Below are 26,039 nucleotides of genomic sequence, written 5' to 3' on the forward strand. Positions count from 1 at the left end.
GAGGGCATGAGCGTAGACCAAGGACAGTATGTGTCTGCTCCTGCTGCATCACCAGCTGTTATTCAAGTGGAGCAGAACTGTCCTTGTTTGACCGAGTGGGTATCGGCAGTCGTCTGTGTCTCGAGCCTTTGAGACTATGGCCGGGATTCAATCGCAACGCGTGTTGTAGAGTGCTTGACATTTATTGCTATTTTTCAATTTTGAGCCGGCATCTGCAGCGTTTACCGTGAACGCAATCTCTGTGAATGTCAGGAACATTGCATTTAAAAGGCACATTGCAAACAGAGCTTTCACACCACACCTTGTATTGAATCCCGGGCCAATGTTAACACACTGAGTTTAAGCCGAAGCATTAGCTTGGGAAGGTAAGACAAGGCTTCAGATCCCTGCCAAGGTTTCTCATCACAACATGTGTGCATTGCTCACGACACTACCTCATAAAATAATCAGTCATAAAATAATTTTCACCTGGTGTCAGCTCCGTTGCCCCCTAATGTACTTTCCATTTCTGGAATTTCTATTCTCATGTTTCAAACACATTTGTCTTCAGGCTTCACATAGTTGCATTCCCCAATTGCTGATCTACTACCTCTGCCAATGGTTGTTATGGTTCTGTTAAGTACAGCATGTACTCACACGAGTACTGGTATGTATCATCTAAGTGAACTTGGGAAGAAAAAAAAAACACTAAGCTAACAAGCAAAAGAGTTCTCATGAACACAAGTTTTGAAAATATACTTTATCCATTATCCAATGAGTACAGAACAGCAAATATCTTTGGTGATACATTACACGTTTTATTTAATTTTTACCTTTATTTAACTAGGCAAGTCAGTTAAGAACAAATTCTTATTTTCAATGGCGGCCTAGGAACAGTGGGTTAACTGCTTGTTCAGGGGCAGAATGACAGATTTGTACCTTGTCAGCTCGGGGATTTGAAATTGCAACCTTCAGGTTACTTGTCCAACGCTCTAACCACTATGCTACCCTGCCGCCCCCTTACAATACCTCATCTGAATTTGAATTTAAATACACAGCAGTAGCCAGGTTTCCTGCCAACCTTTTTATGAGAGTAAAGTACATGTTGGATAAAAAATGTCATGACATGCCTGATGGAAACAGAACATTTTTCTGTAAACGTTCCAAAAGTTGTGTCTGTGAAATTAATTATGCGAGAAATGTCGGCGGAAACGCGTTCATGCGCAAATATTGATATAATAACCATCATATCGAAGTAAACTTGGGAGTCACGTGATGACATGGCGTGTGGTCCTTCCATTACGACTCGTCGAGAAAGCACGCAGTTTATTAGGCTACAGATTAAATACATTGAACTTCACAGGGTGGTGAAAGTGCAAGGTGATAAGCTTGATGCTCCTTTCCAATAATTATCGAGGGTCTTACTCTGGTGACGTGATCATCGATGCTTGGCTGCAGTTTGGCAAATAAAAATAATTTAGCTCTTTTGCCTATAATAATCTCATTGTGTAGCCTATACGTGGCTAGAGAGCACGTTCCAATACCAGAGTGGACAAACTCCCCATATAACAAAAGAAAAATTGTGAGAAAACCATATGTAGATTTCAAAATGAAATGGAAAACCATTTAACTTGTATTTTTATTAGGTACATGGGAATTTACATTTTCAAAACAATATTTTTATGTGCACTACGTCATCATGCACAGCCTTTTATCTGTCAATTTGAGGGAAACACATTTCTGGTTGGAAAATGTGCATATTGTTTTTATGCAAATTTTTGAATATTTGCATGAAAATCTGACGCCAATTGGATGGTGACCTAGCTAGTGACTAAAATGTCAAGTGACAAAAAAAAATCTAAACCATGCATTGATGGAGAAAAACATCAATGTAGCAAACATGCTTAAAAGTATGAATATACCATATGGAGGAGCACAGTAGCTACACAAGGTTAAACATCGGTGACATCACAATATGTCCATTTTGTGATGTGTACGTTTTTCTATATATATTTTTTTAGATTCTGTGGAACCCAGAGTGGCATGCTGGATCAATTAGTTAGCCAGCTAACCTTGATAAGCAACCAGAAATAACTATTGATTATCTGGTTCATTAAAAAGCTAAACTTAGATATGTTTCATTCAATTAATCAATTTGACCATGCCCATTTCAAACCTGTCTCTCTCTCTATATATATATATATTATATATATATATTCAGGCAAGTTAGCTGGCTAACTCCTTGATCCTGCTTTGTAGTATAGCCTCAGGACTACCTGACAAACAGTGGCAATTGTTACTGAGTGGACTATCCTGGCTAGATAAATACGCAATCAACCATAATTGCCATGCAAGCAAAGGGGCCCTATTCAAGCAATCCCAGTAACCACACATTATCAATACAAAATCATCATGTTTACAGTGAAAACAGAAACAAATGATTTCTAGTAAACACAAAATAGCCTAGAAAATAACCGAAATATAAATGCAAGATCAAACCTTGGTACTGACGTAAGATGAATGACACAACTAAACATAATGGATAGGCATTCTGATGAGCTATAAATTGTTTTAAAATCGAACGTAAAAATGTTGTAATCAGATTAACTGGACCCAATCTGATATGTACCGTAGTAGGTTTATAGGCCCACAAGTCCATTAGTACATCCGGAAGTTGTGCCAAGAGATCCATGCCAGTTGTCTTGTTACTCAATGACCTGCACAGACCGGTGAGCCGCACTGGTGATGTCGTTCACAAAGGAACCCTTATTCATCCCTTGCTGTAGGACAAATTATTAAAATATACATTAGATTTCCCCCTTGATACTGACTTTTTCCCCCTTGACAAAATAATAAGTTATGGCATAGTTACAGTTACTAGCTCACATCAGGTTTCTCACCAAGTGTTGCCCAAGTGAAGCTGAAATGTCAAGCAACTGATGGAAGAGATCAAGACCCAACTATAGTCATTATAAATTAAGGATGAAAAGACAAGGGATAAGTTGTCCTAAGTCTGCAGAGCCTAGCACTGTCGAACCTGTTTCTCTAGATTCCTTGGCTGTACCTTTTCAGCACCCCTATGGTTCCCATGCATCTAATCTTTTTCAGGTGTACAGAATACCACCAAACAGAACATAATCTCTCCATCCATCCTCCACTGTTTTGGATAATTACCTGACTGGGGCGTGGATTAGGTTCACAGAACTGAGGAAATAACCTCGACACACCCTCGACACACCCCACCCAGTCGAGTACAGACAGATACTGTGGATCTCTATTCTGTGTTTTCACAACATAAAAAAGGAACCAGCAGAAATAATAGCAACTACCTTCAGGGAAGGGGTGATGAGTCATCACACAGATTACCGTATTTGACCTGACTGAGCCTGCCTATTCAGATTGTCCTTTCTATTGCCCCCATTGTAAAACCCACCCAATCACATGTTGTCTTCGAATTTCATTTGGTATTGAGGAGTAAACTGGTAGATAAAACACATATCTGACAAAAGAGGTCAATATCTGCAACAGGGATATCACATTGCATCTTGCAAAAACAGAATTTGTTTGAAATATCAGCCCAAAATCCGTACCTTTTTTAGGAAACTCTGTACGTCTTTCTCTGACCAGAGGCTGTAGAGGAGCACACCTGCAGCTTTGCTGGCCTTTGGGAAATCCCTATCAAGGGATTACATACACAGTTGAGATGAGCACAGGGTCAAAGCTGCAGTGAGTGCAGTGCCCCTGGATGGAGATTATGTTGTAGGGTTAAGGGCCTTGCCCAAGGGCCCAAAAGTAGGGAATGGGAGGGGATTATTATTGATTTTTTTGGGCCAATTTTAAACACATTAAAACCACACATGTGGATACAGTACAATGCCATTCAAATCATTGTTCAAACATTGTTGTCCTGGTGAAAATACATGAAAAAATAAATATACACAAGATTATAACACGAAAACAAAATACATTTCAAATACATCTCATCAGTAGGGAGGAAACAGGAAAATCAATCAAATAGATGACCAAGTATGTGCAGTTTCAAAGCGTTTTCCCCATAAAACATTTCTTAAGGTTTACCTTAAAACTCCCTAGCGTAGGAATGGATTTTATATTGATTGGTACACCATTCCATTCCTGTGCACCTGACCAGTGTTAAGGAAGCTTTTTTTCAGCTATGCTTCTATAGCGCACCGGCCTGATAATGGCAAAACTGGCAAAAAAAAGAACAAAAAAAAGAAGAAAAAACTGGCTATGAGTCTCAAATGCAATTAAAATAATAACCAGACAGGTAACTGGGGGCAAGGACATGTATAACCTTAAAAACCATTCAGTTTGATTTTCACCACCCAGAGATCAACTGGAAGTTGATCAACTGGAAGTTCCCTGAATATTATGACCAATGTGTGTCCTAGGGCTAGAGCTTGAGTATAATTCTCATCAGTTTATTTTGGGCTGTTTGAAGTTTGTCTTTCAGATTTGTTGTCATGCCACTGAACCATGAGATACAAGCATAGCCATAGTGGCACTGGATCAGAGATGCTGCCATGGTCCTCATAGTCTCTGTATCCTTGAGGATGTGAATCCAGCAGCCCTCCATCCATTTGCCAGATCGAACGGGCCATTTTTCCGCCACTGGTCCAACTCCTTAGCCGCAGGACTAACTACGGCTAACATGACATTTTTTTGCAACACAGAATATTGACCAGGCCTTACCTGTTCTTGCTCAGGTCGTTAACTGAGTTGACCAGCTTGTTGGTCAGCAGGGGTTTCCCCAGCTCGGGCTCCTTCATCAGCAGACTGTGGCTGGTTTGGCACGCCATGGCCAGGGTGTCATCACACTCCGTCTCTTCCTTGGTCCATGAGCTGAGGATGCCAACTAGCTCTGGTAGGGTCTGTCGGGCTTCAGACAAAAACACATCCCATTAGGTCATTCACTTCCAGCAAACGCACTCTATGAAGTGTTGCTAATTCAACCACAAAATGTTAAAAGCTAAAACAACCAAAGGTCAGGTGTAAATAAAATGTTTAATCCTCTCTGAAGGGAAGGGGAAAGTGAAGGGAAAGGGTATACCTAGTCAGTTGCACAACTGAATGTATCCAACCGAAATGTGTCTTCTGCATTTAACCCAAGTACCCAACCGCTTAGAATCAGAGAGGTGGGGGAGGGCAGCCTTAAAATACCAGGAGAAAATTTGCTTAGCTAAACTGGCCCTGCGAGATGTTTGCGCTCAATGCAAACTACACAATCATTGAAACAAGGTTGCCTCCGACCAAACATTCTAGGTTCCATCTGTTCTACAAAGAACAGGGCTATGATTGGTGTCCATGCTCACCCATGGTGCTCTGAAGGCGTTGGTTCTTGGCCAGGTTCCCTACCAGAGACACAGCAGTTTTCTGGAGGCTGGGGTTGGAGGATTGCAGCAAGGGAGAGATGTGAGGCAGGCCGTTCAGCTTCTGCACGATGCTCTGGCTTATCACACTAGATACCTGTGGAAACAGAGATAAAGACATTATAAAAGGGTCTATGAAGCATATTAAGTTAAGTGGGACCATGACGTGAATGTTGTTTTTTTCTACACACATGTGGTGCATGTTTTTCTCTATACATTTGTTGCATTTAAATTACTTTTTGTGTGAATATATAATGAAATAATCCAAATGATGAGTGTTGTTCATACATTGCCATGGTAAGCAGTGAGGTTCTGCAGGGCTCCAGAGCAGGCCTCCAGGGTCTCTTCTCTCTGGCTGGACCCCAGCAGAGACAGGTAACTCTGCATGGTCTTGGAGTGGAAGAGCCAGCCTGCTCCTTTAGGGTTCTGCTCCTCCATCACAGGGTAGTCAAAGTGACTCTACAAAAGTTTAAAAAAATAAGATTTTTTTAGGCGATGGAAAATATACGACGGAAGTTGATGTACATGTAATTGCCGTGTGTAATGATAAAAATATTTTTTATAGATCATTCAATACTATATGTTGTTATTGTGTATCCGTCTCTCTCTGCTCTCCCTGGATTTGATTTGACCCATATGCCTGTCTCACCTCCTGGTCCTGGACCTTGCTGCTCTGTGGGCTGAAGCACCCAATGGGGCCGGTCTCACTGGGGGCGTTGGCCCTGCTGGGGGTCCTGGCCAGGGCATTGATCCTGCTGAAGAGGGCCGGGGCTTCACTCTCCAGCTGGAAGCTCAGGTTGTGCAAGACACACACACAATTTTCCACAGACTGACACAGACAGAGGCAAAGTATTAAAGGGTTGGTTAGCTTAGCATGTACTGTATCTCCATTTGAGCACACACATGTTCATAGTATGATCCAACCAACTCCAAGTTAGAAAGTAGGTAGCAACAAACATGTAACCATTGGAGAAAATGTATTCCATGAAACGTTCACATGTAGTTAGAGCTAGACTTTCTATTATTGCTGAATAATTATATTCCATGAATTCAACATTACCTGTTTAAACTTTATTTTATGTAATTCAATGTTGCATGCTCACCTTGTCATCTGGCCTCTCTGCAGCCACACAACGCTGGACATAACTGACCAGAGAGTCGACGAGGCCTCGACAGTTACGCATGGCCTGCCTGTTGCCTTGAGTCGCACAGCTCAGGTTTCTGTTGGGACAGTCGGGGAAAATGAAGTTAAACTGGTCTTGTCATACATCAGGTAAAGGCAGGTCAGGCCAGCATTGTGTAGTCTGACAGTGGATAACAATACAGACTAGAACAAAACAGTACATTCATCCATTAGTGACAGTAAGAATTTGTATTATGCTATTCACCCAATCCTGAAATTGGCACAGACACAATTGAAGAGGCTAGGAGTAGTATCGAGAGTAAGCTACAGGTTCAGCCAGTGCAGTGCTACTGGAACAAATCGAATTAAGCGCTTCGCTCAATGCCAAAACAAGCGTAGATGGTACCTGGGATCTATCATCATTAGCCCCTCCCATTGCCAGTTCATAAGTCTGTCTCTCTAACTTCCTGGATAACTGGCAGTATCCATCTGTGCAATGTGCACTCCTGGTCTACAGCATTGATTGATGCGTCTCACCGTAGACATGCTGTGGCATGGTAGAAGACCTCTGGGTCTTGGTTGTTGTTTGTCTCATCTCCAGTGTATGGTACTACCACAGTCTCAGTCAGGACAGGCAGAGCACTACGCACCAGCTCTGGCTTCAGACTGTCTGCAGATGACAGGTTCCAAAGGAGACCTGAAGAGAAAGGACAAAGTTGCAGTAGTTCAGTGGTAGTAGAAGCAGCAGTTGTTCAAATAGCTGGTACCTGCTACTCATGTGGCATTATTACCATCGATCTTAGCAAGCTCAACACAAACAATAAATTCAACATAAGCAATACTAGATAGCCAACACAGTGCACATTGATCAAACTGTTATTACACGGGCACGGCGTGTACTTCCCAAAGCATAACTAGGAAAGAGAACAAAAGCCTGCGCACCTTTCGTGTCATGCCCTGACCTTAGAGATCCTTTTAATTCTCTATTTTGGTTAGGTCAGAGTGTGACTAGGGTGGGCAATCTAGTTTTCCTATTTCTTTGTTTGGCCTGGTATGGTTCCCAATCAGAGGCAGCTGTCTATCGTTGTCTCTAATTGGCAATAATACTTAGGCAGCCTTTTCCCACCTTAGTTTGTGGGATCTTGAATAGGTGCTGTGTAGCCTGCAGAACTTTACGCTCATTTTGTATTTTGCTGTTTTTCGGTGTTCATTTTAAATAAAGTAAGATGTTCGCCTACCACGCTGCACCTTGATCTAATTCAACCAACGAACGTGACACTTCGAGTCTCCACGACCAGGGTTGACACGAAATACGAGGTGTTTCATTTTCACTTAACTACAGTACAGCTCTGTCATTGTCACTAATGTTGCCGCTACCGTCTCTTATAACCGAAAATAACTTCTAGACATCAGGACTGAGCTTACTCACCACGGATTAGCAGAATCCTTTTTTTCCTTTTACGTGTTTGATGAGCCCGATGCGAAGGATATACTGCTTTCTCAGGAACAGGCCCAGATCCCCGTGATTTGCGTGAAGGCGGAGAAAAAGGGGCCGAAGGGCGGGCTGCCTTCTGAGAATTCGTAGGCGATCGAATAAACCCCCACTTCCTTCCATTCTGCCAGAAAACGTGCAATCTTTGGAGAATAAAATCAATGACCTACGTGGAATTTTAAACTAGCAATGGGACATTAAAAACGGTAATATCTTATGCTTCACAGAGTTGTGGCTGAACGACGACACTATCAACATACAGCTGGCTGGTTATACACTGTATCGGCAGGATAGAACGTCTGGTAAGACAAGGGGCGGCGGACTATGTATTTTTGTAAATAACAGCTGGTGCACGATAACTAATGAGGTATCAAGGTATTGCTCGCCTGAGGTAGAGTATCTCATGATAAGCTGTAGACCACATTATCTACCTAGAGAGTTTTCATCTGTATTTTTCATAGCTGTTTACATACCACCACAGTCAGAGGCTGGAACTAAGACAGCATTGAATGAGCTGTATTCCGCCACATGCAAACAAGAAAACGGTCACCCAGAGGCGGCGCTCCTAATAGCAGGGGACTTTAATGCAGGGAAACTGAAATTCATTTTACCAAATTTCTATCAGCATGTCAAATGTGCAACCAGAGGAAAATAAATTCTGGACCACCTCTACTCCACACACAGAGACGCATACAATGCTCTCGCTCACCCTCCATTTGGCAAATCTGACCATAATTCTATCCTCATTACAAGAAAAAATTAAAGAAGGAAGCACCCGTGACTAGATCAATAAAAAAGTGGTCAGATGAAGCAGATGCTCGGCTCCAGTACTGTTTTGCTAGCAAAGACTGGAATATGTTCACGGGATTCCTCCGATGGCATTGCAGACTACACCACATCAGTCATTGGCTTCATCAATATGTGCATCGATGATGTCGTCCCCACCGTGACCGTACGTACATACACAAACTAGAAGCCATGGATTACTGGCAGCATCCGCAATGAGCTAAAGGCTAGAGCTGCTGCTTTCAAGGAGTGGGACTCTAACATGGAAGCTTATATGAAATCCCGCTATTCCCTCCGGCGAACGATCAAACAGGCAAAGCGTCAATAAAGAACTGAGATCTAATTGTACTACACCGGCTCTGACATTCGTTGGATGTGGCAGGGCTTGCAAACCATTACACACTACAAAGGGAAGCACAGCTGCGAGGTGCCCAGTGACACGAGCCTACCAGACGAGCTAAACTACTTATATGTTCGCTTCGAGGCAAATAACACTGAAAAATGCATGGGAGAACCAACTGTTCTGGGAGACTGTGTGATCACGCTCCCCCGCAGCCGATGTGAGTAAGACCTTTAAACATATCAACAGTCACAAGGCCGCAGGGCCAGACGGATTACCAGGACGTGTACTGCGAGCATGTGCTGACCAACTGGCAAGTGTCTTCACTGACATTTTCAACCTCTCCCTGTCCGAGTCTGTAATACCAACATGTTTTAAGCAGACCACCATTGTGCCTGTGCCCAAGAACACTAAGGTAACCTGCCTAAATGACTACCGACCTGTAGCACTCACGTCTGTAGCCATGAAGTGCTTTGAAAGGCTGGTCATGGCTCACATCAACATCATTATCCCAGAAACCCTAGACCCACTCCAAATTGCATACCACCCCAACAGATCCACAGATGATTCATTCTCTATTGCACTCCACACTGCCCTTTCCCACCTGGACAAAAGGAACACCTGTGTGAGAATGCTATCAATTGACTACAGCTCAGCGTTCAACACTATCATTACATGCCGATGACACAACAGTGGTAGGCCTGATCACCAACAATGACGAGACAGGGAGGAGACCTGGCCTTCCTCTGACACCGCCTGGTATAGAGGTCCTGGATGGCAGGAAGCTTGGCCCCAGTGATGTACTGGGCCATTTGCATTACCCTCTGTAATGCCTTGCGGTCAGAGGCTGAGCAGTTGCCATACCAGGCAGTGATGCAACCAGTCAGGATGCTCTCGATGGTGCAGCTGTAGAACCTTTTGAGGATCTTGAGGACCCATGCCAAATCTTTTCAGTCTCCTGATGGGGAAATAGGTTTTTGTTGTGACCTCTTCACGACTGCCTTGGTGTGCTTGGACCATGTTAGTTTGTTGGTGATGTGGACACCAAGGAACTTGAAGCTCTCAACCTGCTCCACTGCAGCCCTATCGATGAGAATGAGGGCGTGCTGGGTCCTCTTTTTTCCTGTAGTCCACAATCATCTCCTTTGTCTTGATCACGTTGAGGGCGAGATTGTTGTCCTGGCACCACAAGGCCAGGTCTCTGACCTCCTCCCTCTCTTTTACACCTCTGCTACACTCTGTTGTTATCATCTATGCATAGTCACTTTAATTACTCTACCTACATGTCCATACTTCATCAACTAACCGGTGCCCCTGCAAATTAACTCTGTACCCCCTGTATATAATCTCGCTATTGTTATTTTACTGTTGCTCTTAATTACTTGTTACTTTTATTTCTTATTCTTATCCATATTTTTTGAAACTGCATTGTTGGTTTGGGGCTCGTACGTAAGCATTTCACTGTATACCTGTTGTATTCGGCGCATGTGACTAATACAATTTGATTTGATTCATCTATATCACAGATACTGTAGTACTGTTGCTAGTCAAGAACCAGGGTAAATATTTGATTACACAAGAGCCGGTTGATTGAACACAGCCTCTGGAAGACGGGACAATAGTGAGAGCAGGCTGGTCTAGCCTCCAGAACACAGTGTCACGTTCTGACCACAGTTCTGTTATTTTATCTTTGTTTTAGTATGGTCAGGGCGTGAGTTGGGTGGGCAGTCTATGTTTGTTTTTCTATGTTGGTTTTTGAGTTCGGCCTAGTATGGTTCTCAATCAGAGGCAGCTGTCAATTGTTGTCCCTGATTGAGAATCATACTTAGGTAGCCTGGGTTTCAGTTTTGGGTTGTGGGTGTTTGTCTTCAGTGTCAGTGTTTGTCGCCACACGGGACTGTTTCGTTCATTTCACGTTTATTGTTTTGTATTTCGTAGTGGTCAGTTTATGTTTTAAAATAAACATTATGGACACTTACCACGCTGCGTTTTGGTCCTCCGATCCTTCTCGCTTCTCCTCCTTAGAAGAGGAGGACGAGATCCCTTACACACAGACTATTGTGAGATGTCTCACCTATATCAAGTTCCCCTGGCACAATGCAGCACAAGAGAACTCCGGTGTGACTGACAGCAGGATCTGATCAGGTTTAAGGGGAGTGTGTTTAGTGAGAGTGAGTGATTTCCTGTGCTCTACGGCACAAATATATTTAATGTAAATATGCATGTTTTGGTATCAGAAAGTAACACAAGCGTGTTTCGCTTTCATACCCGCTTGCATTCACACTGGGGCACATGTCTGCAAAGCGTCAGCATTCTGTGATATCACTAGACTGAGAAGTGTTGTGTACAGAAATAGAATAGTGTTCTCTACCTGTGAGTTGTTTCTGTGTCTCGGTAGAGTCTGTGTCTCGGAGCAGGGCCAGTGCCTCAGTGATGCCCCCACAGCGCTGGACCTCCTCCTTGTTGCCCGCATCTTTAAAGGCCAAGTTCCGCAGGGCGGCGGAGGCAGTCTGTTGGACCTGGGGACTGGGACACCTAAGCAGGTTCACCAAAGGGGGGATCCCTTTGAGCCGCAACACCTGAGAGACATGTAATACTGTTAAGACATCCTAATTCGGGACAGTGTCCTTCAGGACAGGACAGAGTTGTTTAATCCTGGTCCAAGAGACCCAGATGCATGTCCTCACCTCCTGCTTGGCCTTGTCCTCTGAGTAGGTAGCGTGTTGGATGAAGGAGGCTCCACAGAGCTGGTAGTTCTCATCTCCACTGGACAGGTACTCCACCGCCTCCTTCATGGTTATATCAGCTATCTGACCATTACCATTAATCCTGTTGGGAAAAGCACATACATGTATCAACACCTGTTCACAAACATTTCAAATGCAACTCATCAAAGCCCAAAGCAGCATTTACACACTCACTCATTCCACTCACCCCGCTTCACCCTTGATCTTGATCCCTGACATCTTGGACTCAGCCACAGAGATGTTTGAGGGTGCCCTCTCAATACGACCTTGGCTGCTGGTAATCTGGCCACTACTTTTCGTCTGACGCGTGCCAATCAACTGGCTGTTCCTTTTCTGCACCTCGTTGCCTTTGACAGCGACCTGAGAGGAGCTGTTGCCATTGGAGATGACCTGACTGCTGTTCCTCTCGGTCAGGAAGAAGCTGGACCTGTTGGGCTGGAGCTGCCGGGCGGGGGCCGAGGACTGCAGTAGCTGCTGCTGCATGGTGGTGGTGGTACTAGTAGTGGTGGGGAAGGGGGCCAGGTCAGGCACACTGCGGCTGCTGTTGTGCTTGCCTATGGTGGGGCTGAGAGGGAATCGTCTCTCCCACTGGCTGGAGCTGCTCATGTTCCTCTGGACCGTAGATTCCTTGGAGGCCACGACCCTTCGCTTGGTGCTTTTCTCATAGCTGAGCTGCAGGACGAAGGAATTGAGTAAATGCGAGCAGACACAAAGCAGGAATATTGCAACACTTTCAACTTCATTCCAAAATCATAATACACACAAAGGCGTAGACCCACTTTGATGAAGATAAATACCGTGTACTGCATTGAATCAATCTATTTTTATTGATAACTATTCTAGACTTGTCTAATTGGCAGAGGGCAGTGGGAAATCAGAACTATTCATATACGATTTGTAGTGGGCACCTCTCCAGAATAAGATTTATGTTACATAAACAGTTGTGACAGGCATCATCAGGACTGGAAAGGACAGGCCAAGACACACTACATACAAACAGAACATTTTGTGAATGCTTGTTTTTCTCACCGACTGTGAGTTGTGTGAGACATCATTTGTAAATAATGTGTTAGCAATGGTTTACAGACAATAGTAATTAGTAACCGTATTAAGTAATAGTAAGGGTAATGTGTGACGATAATCTATATAATATGTTGAGTGTCAATATGGATTTCTTTCTCTCTTTGTTCATGAACAAGAATGAAGGCCTTCTGGAGATTTCTGGAGCAATAATGACTGGGCAGTATCTCACATTCACACCCAGTCCTGTGGTTAGTCAGTCATCTCCAGCACCTGGTTACACCTGACTCAGACTCTCATGACAGACTGTTCCCATACAATGAGTAGCTGGCCATGTGAGATATGGTTCTGGGTTCCGAGAATAGTCTCAGATTTACTACCCCATGATGACCATGGCACTGCTTTCATTAATATCCACTGCGCCTAAAGCTGTAAAAGGGATTTTAGGGGATTTTTGTTGTTGTTGATCACCACTGAACCATAATTTGTCCTTAAATGATATACTGCTAAATACAACTGATAAACCAAGCACAGTTATCCAAAATATGGGACAGTGTTTTCTATCTTTGTATTTAAAACAAAAGGGAATGTGATGTGAAATATGAAAAGCTTCATACCGTTTTTGAGAGGCCATTTGTACCATTAAAGAAGGCACCCCCATTAAGACTGGTAGGTGACTTAAAGGAGTCAGCGAATATGTTGATGTACACAGGACCTACGGAGAAAAACAAGAGATTGTAAATGGCTCTTAAAATATGTTAATATTAGTTATCACTGTAAAATATTGAGTGCGAGAAAAGAGACACTGTTTATTGCTTTGATATGATTAAATTGAGGGCTTGAGGAAGCAAGTCTCCAAGCTGTAATGACTAATATGTTTGAAATCTTTAATCACATTACGAGATGCACTGTGATGAGAGATGCAGTAACTATGTTTGGCCATGTTTTTCCAACTGTCAAACATCAAATGTGTTTTGTTTAGGTGGGACAAAATGCATTTTTGAACATGTTTCAAGTGAGCCTGCCAACCAAGCATTATACCTATTTGCTATTTTGACAAAAACAAATGATTGGTATTGTACTGTTAACGTCATTGTCATGCCATCCACAGTGTCTTATGCTTTCAGATAATAAACAGGGAACTTATGCATTCAAGGGAAATATGTATTGTAAGTTGCTCTGGATCGGGGTTAGGCTTAATTCAGAACTTTGGAACTGACTCCCTTTCAACTCATGAGTTGAAATTCAAATTGAAATTGGCCGCACCCCACAGGAGGTATAACTTGAATGACATGAAGTATAATTTAATTCAGTGCAATTCAAATCAATTCCACTCAGTCATAAAACATGAGAGAGTTTCATTGAATCTGACAAGTCACACTTCCAGCTACCAAAGAATATTTCACTTTTCTCTGGAAACAATGTTCATAAACTATTTTAAGTGCTTAGAATACCCAATTATGTTTCCACCAACCATTTCATTTCTTAGGCTTCTTTTGAAGGCCTCAGGGTCAACTTGAGGGTTAAACTAATGCATTCTGGGAGAGGTAGTATTTTCCCCATATAGATTTTTTTTGTATAACATAGAACATTCTCATTCAGGTTTTGTTTTCCTTGATTATTCATTTTAAGAGTTTCTGAAAATCAGTTGTTTCAACAATATTTTATATGCATATAACGACATGTTTGATGTTACGTACATTACAGTATGTATATTTGTTTATATAACGGGTGGGTCTAATCCTGAATGCTGATTGGTTAAAAGTGCATTCCAGCCGGTGTCTATTCCACAAATTACCACCGGATCTATGACATTAAAATGCCTATTTATGTTCCATCTGACTGTGCAATCCGCTGTCTCGTCAGCCCAGCCAGGCACTTTAAAAACTTGGATCTCCACTATAAAAAGCATCTAGACATGATCTCACATTTCTTTGAGACTAACATTTAGTTTTCAACAGCGGAGATTTGTATAAACCTTGCTGTCTGTCTCGCCAACATTTTCAACATCGTTTCAATATTCAAATTTGATCTCCAGCTGTCCCATTGTAAGGAATGTGTCGGGAGTCCGGACAAAACAGCCAGGCAACGTTTCTCAGCTAATTGAAACCATGAATCAGCTGGCATCATTTTTATGGATATATACAAAGAAATGTCAATTGAAAAAAGGTAAAACGAAATGAAGTGCATCTAGTTTGCAGTCTTTCCAGCTTCAGTTTGAAGTGATTGTGTTAGCTGTGTTGTTTGTTGGCTAGCTCCTCTGAACAACAGTGTCCTGACGAGAGAGCACATTTTCTATGCCAGGCAAAATTGCGCCTAATTAGCTCATTGTTATGGATGTATCCAAATAAATGCCACTAGAAAACTGCTTAAATAAATGCAAATGCAGCGACTTTGCTGTAATTCTGGCTGCACTTTTAATGTGACTATAAGTTAGCCGTAGTTGGCTAGCTAGCAAGCAAGGGATAAGAACGTTGCCAGCCAGTATGGTAATGGAACATTTAGAACGAATGACTGGATACTGGATACAGTCATTCGTTCTAAATACATAACAAGTATTTTTGTTCCATAGATACAGAACAAAAAGACTGAAAGACTGGGTCGTGTCTCTGGCAACCGAACCGATAGATTGAACGACCAGCTGGCTTGGGTAGCAACCCTAAATTTGTATCGGGACTATATTTTGTGGAAGGATGAAATAGTATGAAAAAAAATCATCAACAAAAAAAAAATGAAAACATTTGAATCATTATTAGAATATGTTGGTAACCCGTTATAATGCCCTCAAAGCTGGTGTTTGGAGGATATATCGGCACGGTTTGCCGGCCCTCAACAACACCCCCATGCCAATATATCCTCCAAACACCGGCTTCTCTGGCATTATCACTTAAATAGGGTACACCTGATATAGAATAGCAGAGGCATTTGAATTTCATTGAATTTCACTGAATTAAATTATATTTCCTTTCATTCATATTATATTTGCAACTATGTGTGCTGTTTACTACTTCAATTCAAATTAAATTCACATTCAAGAACTGAATTGTCATTCTCAATTAAATTCGGAATTGAGCAAAACCGTGCTCTGGATAAGAGTGTCTACTAAATGACTCAAATGTAATGTAAAAAGTGTTCGGCTATAGTACTTACAACAAATAAGAAATTATTTTACTTATGTTTGTACATATTTGTCTTGAACTTGCTTTCTTGAAATTGTTTTATTGTGAGAGCTCTGGTGAGTAATTTTTCCAATGTAGGCTACTTATTATAATAAATACAGTTGAGTAAGTTTACAATGTAGGCTACGTAGACAGTTAGTGATGGAAAACATTAGCTGTAGTCAATTCTCAATTTCCTTTTGAAAATGTAGAACAGGCCTGAGTGGTGTGGACATCATTCTATGGGTGTGGACATGGCCTTCCATGGTGTGCAATAGGGTGCTCATTGCAAATATATTGAAGAGGTAGAATTCAATTTGGGCTCTGATGTAGATGGTAACAACATTTTCATGAAATTAAGTTGAGTAATAATACATCAAGCACAATGGCATAATGCAGTGCATGATAATCCAGCATCCTGACATTTCCGACAACAGAGGGGCTTCACTTTCGCAGCCCCTAGTGTTGCACGGTACACAGAAACTTCTGTACTTTTCCGACACAACATGAAAAAACGGTTTGGTACTTCAATTTTGTTCCTTTCGGTTCCTCTATCAAAGGTATCTTTGGTATCCAACAAAATGTATTTCATTTATTATAATATGTATTAATTTGCCCAAGTTTATCGTAAAACATGAACAGAATGCATCAGTGATTCATATTCCCTGCAACTTTCTGAAGAGGCAACGGCACATGTCTGTGTGTGTGCGGTGCGTATAGCCATTAGCGATGCTAATGATAACCGTCTTCGGGTAAACGGAAAGGCTTTCTATCTACTACAAAGAAGCCTACGTGGCAGAATCATGATTATTTGCATCAATCCAGGTGGGCATGGCAAGGATGCAGTCGATGATATAGAGTACAGTATCAACGTATGCATATCAGATGAATAATGTAGGGTAAGTAACATTATATAAGGTTGCATTGTTTAAAGTGGCTAGTGATATATTTACATCATTTCCCATCGATTCCCATGATTAAAGTGGCTGGAGTAGAGTCAGTGTCATTGACAGTGTGTTGGCAGTAGCCACTCAATGTTAGTGGTGGCTGTTTAACAGTCTGATGGCCTTGAGATAGAAGCTGTTTTTCAGTCTCTCGGTCCCAGCTTTGATGCACCTGTACTGACCTCGCCTTCTGGATGACAGCGGGGTGAACAGGCAGTGGCTCGGGTGGTTGATGTCCTTGATGATCTTTATGGCCTTCCTGTAGCATCGGGTGGTGTAGGTGTCCTGGAGGGCAGGTAGTTTGCCCCCGGTGATGCGTTGTGCAGACCTCACTACCCTCTGGAGAGCCTTACGGTTGAGGGCGGTGCAGTTGCCATACCAGGCGGTGATACAGCCCGCCAGGATGCTCTCGATTGTGCATCTGTAGAAGTTTGTGAGTGCTTTTGGTGACAAGCCGAATTTCTTCAGCCTCCTGAGGTTGAAGAGGCGCTGCTGCGCCTTCCTCACGATGCTGTCTGTGTGAGTGGACCAATTCAGTTTGTCTGTGATGTGTATGCCGAGGAACTTAAAACTTGCTACCCTCTCCACTACTGTTCCATCGATGTGGATGGGGTGGTGTTCCCTCTGCTGTTTCCTGAAGTCCACAATCATCTCCTTAGTTTTGTTGACGTTGAGTGTGAGGTTATTTTCCTGACACCACACTCCGAGGGCCCTCACCTCCTCCCTGTAGGCCGTCTCGTCGTTGTTGGTAATCAAGCCTACCACTGTTGTGTCGTCCGCAAACTTGATGATTGAGTTGGAGGCGTGCATGGCCACGCAGTCGTGGGTGAACAGGGAGTACAGGAGAGGGCTCAGAACGCACCCTTGTGGGGCCCCAGTGTTGAGGATCAGCGGGGAGGAGATGTTGTTGCCTACCCTCACCACCTGGGGGCAGCCCGTCAGGAAGTCCAGTACCCAGTTGCACAGGGCGGGGTCGAGACCCAGGGTCTCGAGCTTGATGACGAGCTTGGAGGATACTATGGTGTTGAATGCCGAGCTGTAGTCGATGAACAGCATTCTCACATAGGTATTCCTCTTGTCCAGATGGGTTAGGGCAGTGTGCAGTGTGGTTGAGATTGCATCGTCTGTGGACCTATTTGGGCGGTAAGCAAATTGGAGTGGGTCAAGGGTGTCAGGTAGGGTGGAGGTGATGTGGTCCTTGACTAGTCTCTCAAAGCACTTCATGATGACGGATGTGAGTGCTACGGGCGGTAGTCGTTTAGCTCAGTTACCTTAGCTTTCTTGGGAACAGGAACAATGGTGGCCCTCTTGAAGCATGTGGGAACAGCAGACTGGTATAGGGATTGATTGAATATGTCCGTAAACACACCGGCCAGCTGGTCTGCGCATGCTCTGAGGGCGCGGCTGGGGATGCCGTCTGGGCCTGCAGCCTTGCGAGGGTTAACACGTTTAAATGTCTTACTCACTTCGGCTGCAGTGAAGGAGAGACCGCATGTTTCCGTTGCAGGCCGTGTCAGTGGCACTGTATTGTCCTCAAAGCGGGCAAAAAGTTATTTCGTCTGCCTGGGAGCAAGACATCCTGGTCCGTGACTGGGCTGGGTTTCTTCCTGTAGTCCGTGATTGACTGTAGACCCTGCCACATGCCTCTTGTGTCTGAGCCGTTGAATTGAGATTCTACTTTGTCTCTGTACTGGCGCTTAGCTTGTTTGATAGCCTTGCGGAGGGAATAGCTGCACTGTTTGTATTCAGTCATGTTACCAGACACCTTGCCCTGATTAAAAGCAGTGGTTCGTGCCTTCAGTTTCACACGAATGCTGCCATCAATCCACGGTTTCTGGTTAGGGAATGTTTTAATCGTTGCTATGGGAACGACATCTTCAACGCACGTTCTAATGAACTCGCACACCGTATCAGCGTATTCGTCAATGTTGTTGTCTGACGCAATACGAAACATCTCCCAGTCCACGTGATGGAAGCAGTCTTGGAGTGTGGAGTCAGCTTGGTCGGACCAGCGTTGGACAGACCTCAGCGTGGGAGCTTCTTGTTTTAGTTTCTGTCTGTAGGCAGGGATCAACAAAATGGAGTCGTGGTCAGCTTTTCCGAAAGGGGGCGGGGCAGGGCAGGGCCTTATATGCGTTGCGGAAGTTAGAGTAACAATGATCCAGGGTCTTTCCACCCCTGGTTGCGCAATCGATATGCTGATAAAATTTAGGGAGTCTTGTTTTCAGATTAGCCTTGTTAAAATCCCCAGCTACAATGAATGCAGCCTCCGGATAAATCGTTTCCAGTTTGCAGAGAGTTAAATAAAGTTCGTTCAGAGCCATCGATGTGTCTGCTTGGGGGGGATATATACGGCTGTGATTATAATCGAAGAGAATTCTCTTGGTAGATAATGCGGTCTACATTTGATTGTGAGGAATTCTAAATCAGGTGAACAGAAGGATTTGAGTTCCTGTATGTTTCTTTCATCACACCATGTCACGTTGGCCATAAGGCATACGCCCCCGCCCGTCTTCTTACCAGAAAGATGTTTGTTTCTGTCGGCGCGATGCGTGGAGAAACCTGCTGGCTGCACCGCTTCGGATTGTGTCTCTCCAGTTAGCCATGTTTCCGTGAAGCAGAGAACGTTACAGTCTCTGATGTCCCTCTGGAATGCTACCCTTGCTCGGATTTCATCAACCTTGTTGTCAAGAGACTGGACATTGGCAAGAAGAATGCTAGGGAGTGGTGCACGATGTGCCCGTCTCCGGAGTCTGACCAGAAGACCGCTTCGTTTCCCTCTTTTTCTGAGTCGTTTTTTTTTTTGGTCGCTGCATGTGATCCACTCGGTTACACTGGTTGTAAGGCAGAACACAGGATCCGCATCGCGAAAAACATATTCTTGGTCGTACTGATGGTGAGTTGACGCTGATCTTATATTCAGTAGTTCTTCTCGGCTGTATGTAATGAAACCTAAGATGATCTGGGGTACTAGTGTAAGAAATAACACGTAAAAAAACAAAAAACTGCATAGTTTCCTAGGAACGCGAAGCGAGGCGGCCATCTCTGTCGGCGCCGGAAGTACTATCGTGTGTGTGTGCGCTACCGAAACACTGCTAACCAAACAGACGTGGTAAATGCACGCTCATTTGAATTAAAGTTGCAATATGTAACTTTTTGGGAGCCCCGACCAAATTCACATAGAAATGTGACTTATAGATCTGTCATTCTCATTGAAAGCAAGTCTAAGTTTCGATGGTACAATGATTTTCTACACTATACTTGCTTGCTTTGTGACCTTTTGTAGATCTCTTTTCCACCTTCAAATTAATTGGCACACAGTCTGTGTCATCATTTTGAAAAGCTCCTGTTTGTTAGGATTTCTAAGAAAATCAAATAATTTACATGGAAGCATGATTGTCTCCCAACTTTCATTTGGACACATTCTCTCTTGTTGAATGTCCCACACAATATAAATTATATTGCCGTTTTTCAACTGGTGCTCTAGCCAAGGCAGGAAGACACTACTGCCATATTCTCCAAATGTGTAAACTTGGTGAGTAGGTAAGGAATGGACAATGACAGCTCTGTCAATGATTTTGGCATCAAAAGAAGAGGGGCACAGGTAGGTAGGAATCTACAGCGATCATGCCTAGCAGATTTTGGGGTTGCAAGGTTAAGCAATCTGGTATTTAAAAAGGATTGGAGGACATGGGTTATTCTCATGAGAGAAAAACTCATCCATGTTTCCATTTTGGAACTTGCTGGCAATGTAAAGTTGGCTGAAAAGTGTGCAATCACTTTTTAATGCTGATATTTGCTTTTTCTATTTTGTGACTGGCTTTGCCTTAGCATTTTTAAGCAGTGGTACAATATTCCTCTTAATGCTCTGATGGATGGATGTGTTCCTATCCACAATGACTTCCTTGAGCTATACACTGAGTGTACAACACATTAAGAACACCTTCCTAATATTGAGTTGCTTGAGATGGTGGTTTCTTGGTTTTTGTGCGATGAACTTTGCTTGTGTTGAAGATTGTGTTGAAGGGGGAAATCTACATTCAAAATCTGGAATTCAAAACCAACCAGTAGTCTGGCCTGCTCAGGTCCCGCTAATATCCATCTCCAGAAGGCAGTGGGGTTCTCTGTTAGTCCAATGGCTCCCCCATGTTCCTTTTACCAGCTAATGATTTTTCTCATGGGCTTGGTCAAGTTGCATGAATGAGAACTTGTTTTGTGTTTTTGGCAAGACCCAGAAGTCTGAGAATGCTTCTCTGATGTTAGCCGGTAGAGCTTTCATGTCTTGAATGTGGATAGGAATCCACCTTGCGTAGTTTGCTCTGTCCAGTGCAAAGAACCTTGGTGCCAAGGCCTCTAATATTTCAACAGAAATACCAAAATCTCTAGTTCTGTGCACACAGAGAAAAATCATCACAAGTCTTTAAAATTCAAGAACAATGTTCCAGAACTGGAAGGTTTGATACTTGCTTCTTTCTACGTATCAAAATAAGTGCATTGTGGACTCCAACAGCCAAGCATCTTTCAGGAGTTTTGACAATGAAAGCAAAGTAACTGTATTGTGCCTGTTTTGGTAAAGTGTGCTGCCTATACAGTAAGTATGAGCCTGCTGTCCCTGAAGTTACCACCCCAGCGTAATAATAACCATCACCTCACAACATTCCCTGTTGGTCCCCTACCAATTTCCCTAAGGACGTAATTTTGTTAGCTGGGTAGATAGCTAGATTTAATATTATACACTGAACAAAAATATAAAATGCAACATGCAACAATGTCAAAGAGTCACAGTTCATATAAGGACATCAGTCAGTTGAAATGAATTCAATAGACCCTAATATATTAATTTTACATGACTGGGAATACAGATATGCATCTGTTGATCACAGATACCTTTAAAAAAGGTATGGGCATTGACCAGAAAAGCAGTTAGTATCTGGTGTGACCACAATTTGCCTCATGTAGTGCCGCACATCTCCTTCACATACAGTTGATCAAGCTGTTGATTGTGGCATGTGGAATGTTGTCCCAGTCCTCTGCAATGGCTGTGCAAAGTTGCTGGATATTGGTGGGACCTGGAACACGCTGTCATACACATCAATCCAGAGCATCCCAAACATGCTCAATGGATGACACGTCTATGAGTATGCAAGCCATGGAAGAACTGGGACATTTTCAGCTTCCAGGAATTGTGTACAGATCCCTTCAACATGGGGCTGTGCATTATCATGCTGAAACATGAGGTGATGGCATCGCAATGGGCCTCAGGATCTCGTCACGGTATATCTGCGGATTCAAATTGCCATAGATAAAATGCATTTGTGTTCAAAGTCCGTAGCTTATTCCTGCCCATACCATAACCCCACCGGAACCATAGGGCACTCTGTTCACAACGTTGACATCAACAAACCGCTCGCCAACACACGAGGATGGCGAGCACGCAGATAAACTGTCTCAGGGAAGCTCATGACAGTTTGTGCAGAAATTCTTCGGTTGTCCAAACCCACAGTTTCATCAGCTGTCCGGGTGGCTGGTCTCAGATGATCCCACAGGTGAAGAAGCCGGATGTGGAGGTCTTGGGCTGGCGTGGTTACACATGGTCTGCTGTTGTGAGGTCAGTTGGACGTACTGCCAAATTCTCTAAAATGACATTGGAGGCGGCTTATGGTAGAGAAATAAACATTGAATTCTCTGGCAATTGTTCTGGTGGACAGTTGTGCAGTCAGCATGCCAATTCCACACTCCCTCAAAACGTGAGACATCTGTGGCATTGTGTTGTGCGACAAAACGGCACATTTTATTGTCCCCAGCACAAGTTGCACCTGTGTAATTATTATGCTGTTTAATCAGCTTCTTGATATCCCACCAGTCAGGTGGGTAGATTATCTTGGCAAAGGAGAAATGCTCACTAACAGGGATGTAAACAAATTGGTGCACACAATTTGAGACAAAATAAGATTGTGCATATGGAACATTTCTGGAATCTTTTATTTTAGCTCATGAAACATGGGACCAACACTTTACATGTTGCATTTATATTTTTGGTCAGTATATGTTGCCTGTTGTTTTCCTTTAGCTAGGTAACCAACAAGAATAATATTTTAAGTGAACAAAAACTGTGGCTAGCTTTTCTTGACACGGCTAGGGTTATGTAAAAGCCTATGTTAGAACGACCATCTCCGGTTTAAAGTCATTTTGAAATTATCCTTGTTCTCAATCAATTAGCTAAATAATGCAACTCCCGGGGTGTGTTGGGATTTTTAAAAGCTTGATAACATGATGTCTTTAACCTTTTAAAGACATTTGTTAAGGTGATTCATGTAGTAGTTCAACAAAAGTGGTTTATAGATAGATTTCTGCCACTTAGGTCACATTGCTTATTAAATATAATGGCATATTGTTGAAGGCTGGTCCATTACTCACAAATCCACAATATGTTTTATTATAAATGGCAACAAAAATTCAACAGTAATATCCCCTTTCCAAAATCTGATTCAGTATTGGCGATTATAATGGATTATTATGTTAAAAAGAATCAGGGTTCCATGCCCCAATTTTTGGGCATCCATTCTAATAGCAATTAACACATCCCAAAGAGTATCTCATACAAATGGCTTAAATCCACTGGGTAACAGTTTCATATCAAGGTGATATTACATAAATCATAGTGTAATGTAAAAGCCTATGTTAGTTTAAGGTCATATTCAGAGGAAACAAGCCATGTTCTCAAAATATTTGCTATATATGGTAACTCCTTTGGTGTGTTGGCAATTCTTTTTACTTGATAACGTAACAGGTTTGTAACCCTTTAAAGACATGTGTTGAGGTGATTCGTGTGTAGTAGTTCAACAACATTTGAGAGGTGTACAGGTTGATTTCAGGTGTTTCCTGACAATTTCTTCCACTTTAGGCAGGTTGGCTATGAAATATAAGACTGCTTCAGTGCTACTTACAAATACACAATATTTGTATTATATATGGCTACAAAAGGTCAACAGTAATATCACATTTCTAAAATCTGATTCAGTATTTGTAGCCATACATTGGCTTGTGTAAAAAAAAATAGGGGTGCTTTTAATATCAATTAATAAATCTCAAAGAGCAACTCTAACAAATGTGACGCTTTAATCGCCCTGTACAGGTTTCATAACTTTTTGAAGTTAAGCAGGAGGAGCACAATGAGGAAAAGAAAGCCATCAATAAGTCGATGTTTGTATTGGTTCAATAGTAAAGGATTCTAAATATTTAGCAGTTGGCCTAAATATATGGTTATTTTGATATTAAAATGACAAATGTTGCACTTTGTTTACTTAATAACAGACTACAAAAGTGGAGTTGCTGAAATTGTATTTGTGCGGTTTTCATATTTGACAATGAATACGCTAAATCATTCACAACAATGCACATCGTATGTAAAAAATAATAATAATGAAACCAGAACCAGATTTGACTTTAGGTCAAATCAAATAGCGTACAAATAACTTATTAGGCTATCTATGTTTCTATAATAATAATTAGGCCTCTGCTTACTCGTTGGGGATGTCGTTGGCGACGACACAGATCCATGTTTACTGTACTTCGACTTGCCCCTCTTGATGGTTTGCACCTGATCCAAGACTCGCTGCTGTTTGGACCGAAGTTTTTTATCGGATGGCAAAGCAAGAGATGTCTCATCCACATTCCCGATGGACATGGCCGATTTCAACGGGTCCATTGTCATCATGAAGGTCCGTTTCCAGCTGTAATTAACAAAGGCGACAGTCCGTTCCTAGGTCTGTACAGGTGGCGTTTGTACGTGCAATCGAATATACAATGCACCTTGCCCTGCCCTAAACAATGAACCACGCCCATTACAAAGCAATAACACGGTTGTGCGTGTGGGTGGGAATGAAAGTAAGGGTTCATTTTACTAGTAATTATGTCTTCCTGTGCGGCTGCTGACTGAAGATTCTGTAGAATAGGTGTCTTCAACCTTTTCTTGCCCAGGGACCCCCTCCCAGGCAACAATATGTTAATAACAATATGCTCAATAATAACATTCAATAAATAAACTGAATTCACTGGTGATCACTGCATTCATCATAAGACTGTTTAAGGTAGCCAACATCCATGATGTGATCTCCACCCAAGACCAGACCCAGAGCAAGGTCGAGAGTTCAGCAATCAAAGTCAGGCAACTGGTGGAATTAATAATTATGCTCTTCACACCTTTCTGCACTGTGACTACTCTTCACCCCTTTTGACCCTCAAGATGTTCATGAATAGATCGTTCTGTACCGCCTTATTCAATATCGCTCAAGCCGGTGACACATTTCTAACAAAGTGAGATAGGTAAAGCTAGGTGTGATCGACAATCTGATTTTATTTGAGGAACGTGTGAGAGCAAAGGTCAGACTCTGGAGGAACTAAATTGAAATTAATTACATTGGATGTAAGCCTTCACGGAGTCTTTTGTAAAAATAAATTAAAAAAACACTCCCAAATGTGATATTGAATATGGTGAACCTATTTGTCTAATGATTCTTATCTCTTTATGACAGTTGATCAAACATAACCTATTTTGAAGAACAAAGCCTGTGAGAATACCCTGGGAAAATACCCATTTCAATTGTCAGATTGTATGCTGTTAGGCCAGGCAACTCCTCTTCACTGGCCAAATGCTCTGGTGTAGACAAAACAAAGCAGCACCACACCCATGGGCACAGCTTGGCGCCCTAGGGCAGTTATTGCTATGGGTGGTGGCCAAACTATACCTGGCAATCTGCACCAAGCATTCATTTCCCACTTCTCAGGAAACCCTAAAATGGAATTAGGTGTTGATGTTCAGACATGTTAAATGACTCATTAGAGCAGAGTTTAACTTTTGTGTTGAAGTAACAGCACTTCTATCCTACTATCTATGCACACTTACGGTTTGTAGTTTCCAAAAGTCAGTGGTCGGCTATATGATTATTACCTTGTAATAAACCCAAATGCCAGTGTAAACAAAGAAACAATACCTATATATGGTAAGTAAATGTACTAAAGGTCCATATTTCAAAATACATCTATTTCTCTTCAAGTTGA

At 42.5% G+C, this 26,039-nt stretch overlaps 1 protein-coding gene across 1 annotated transcript; it reads right to left on the reverse strand.

The window, feature by feature from the left end:
• Window positions 1–1,577: 1,577 nt before the first annotated feature.
• Window positions 1,578–24,779, reverse strand: LOC112254194 (plakophilin-1). The gene is made up of 13 exons (XM_024426520.2): window positions 24,504–24,779; window positions 13,495–13,592; window positions 12,045–12,529; window positions 11,798–11,939; window positions 11,482–11,689; window positions 7,030–7,189; window positions 6,473–6,590; window positions 6,019–6,198; window positions 5,658–5,828; window positions 5,313–5,466; window positions 4,693–4,879; window positions 3,570–3,654; window positions 1,578–2,759 (listed from the first exon to the last, which is right to left on the reverse strand). Exons 1-13 carry the CDS (start codon window positions 24,694–24,696, stop codon window positions 2,685–2,687), a joined length of 2,256 nt encoding a protein of 751 aa, XP_024282288.1. The 5' UTR covers window positions 24,697–24,779; the 3' UTR covers window positions 1,578–2,684.
• Window positions 24,780–26,039: the final 1,260 nt, after the last annotated feature.

This window comes from Oncorhynchus tshawytscha, unplaced genomic scaffold, assembly GCF_018296145.1.
Source record: "Oncorhynchus tshawytscha isolate Ot180627B unplaced genomic scaffold, Otsh_v2.0 Un_contig_1824_pilon_pilon, whole genome shotgun sequence".
Taxonomy (NCBI): Eukaryota; Metazoa; Chordata; class Actinopteri; order Salmoniformes; family Salmonidae; genus Oncorhynchus; species Oncorhynchus tshawytscha.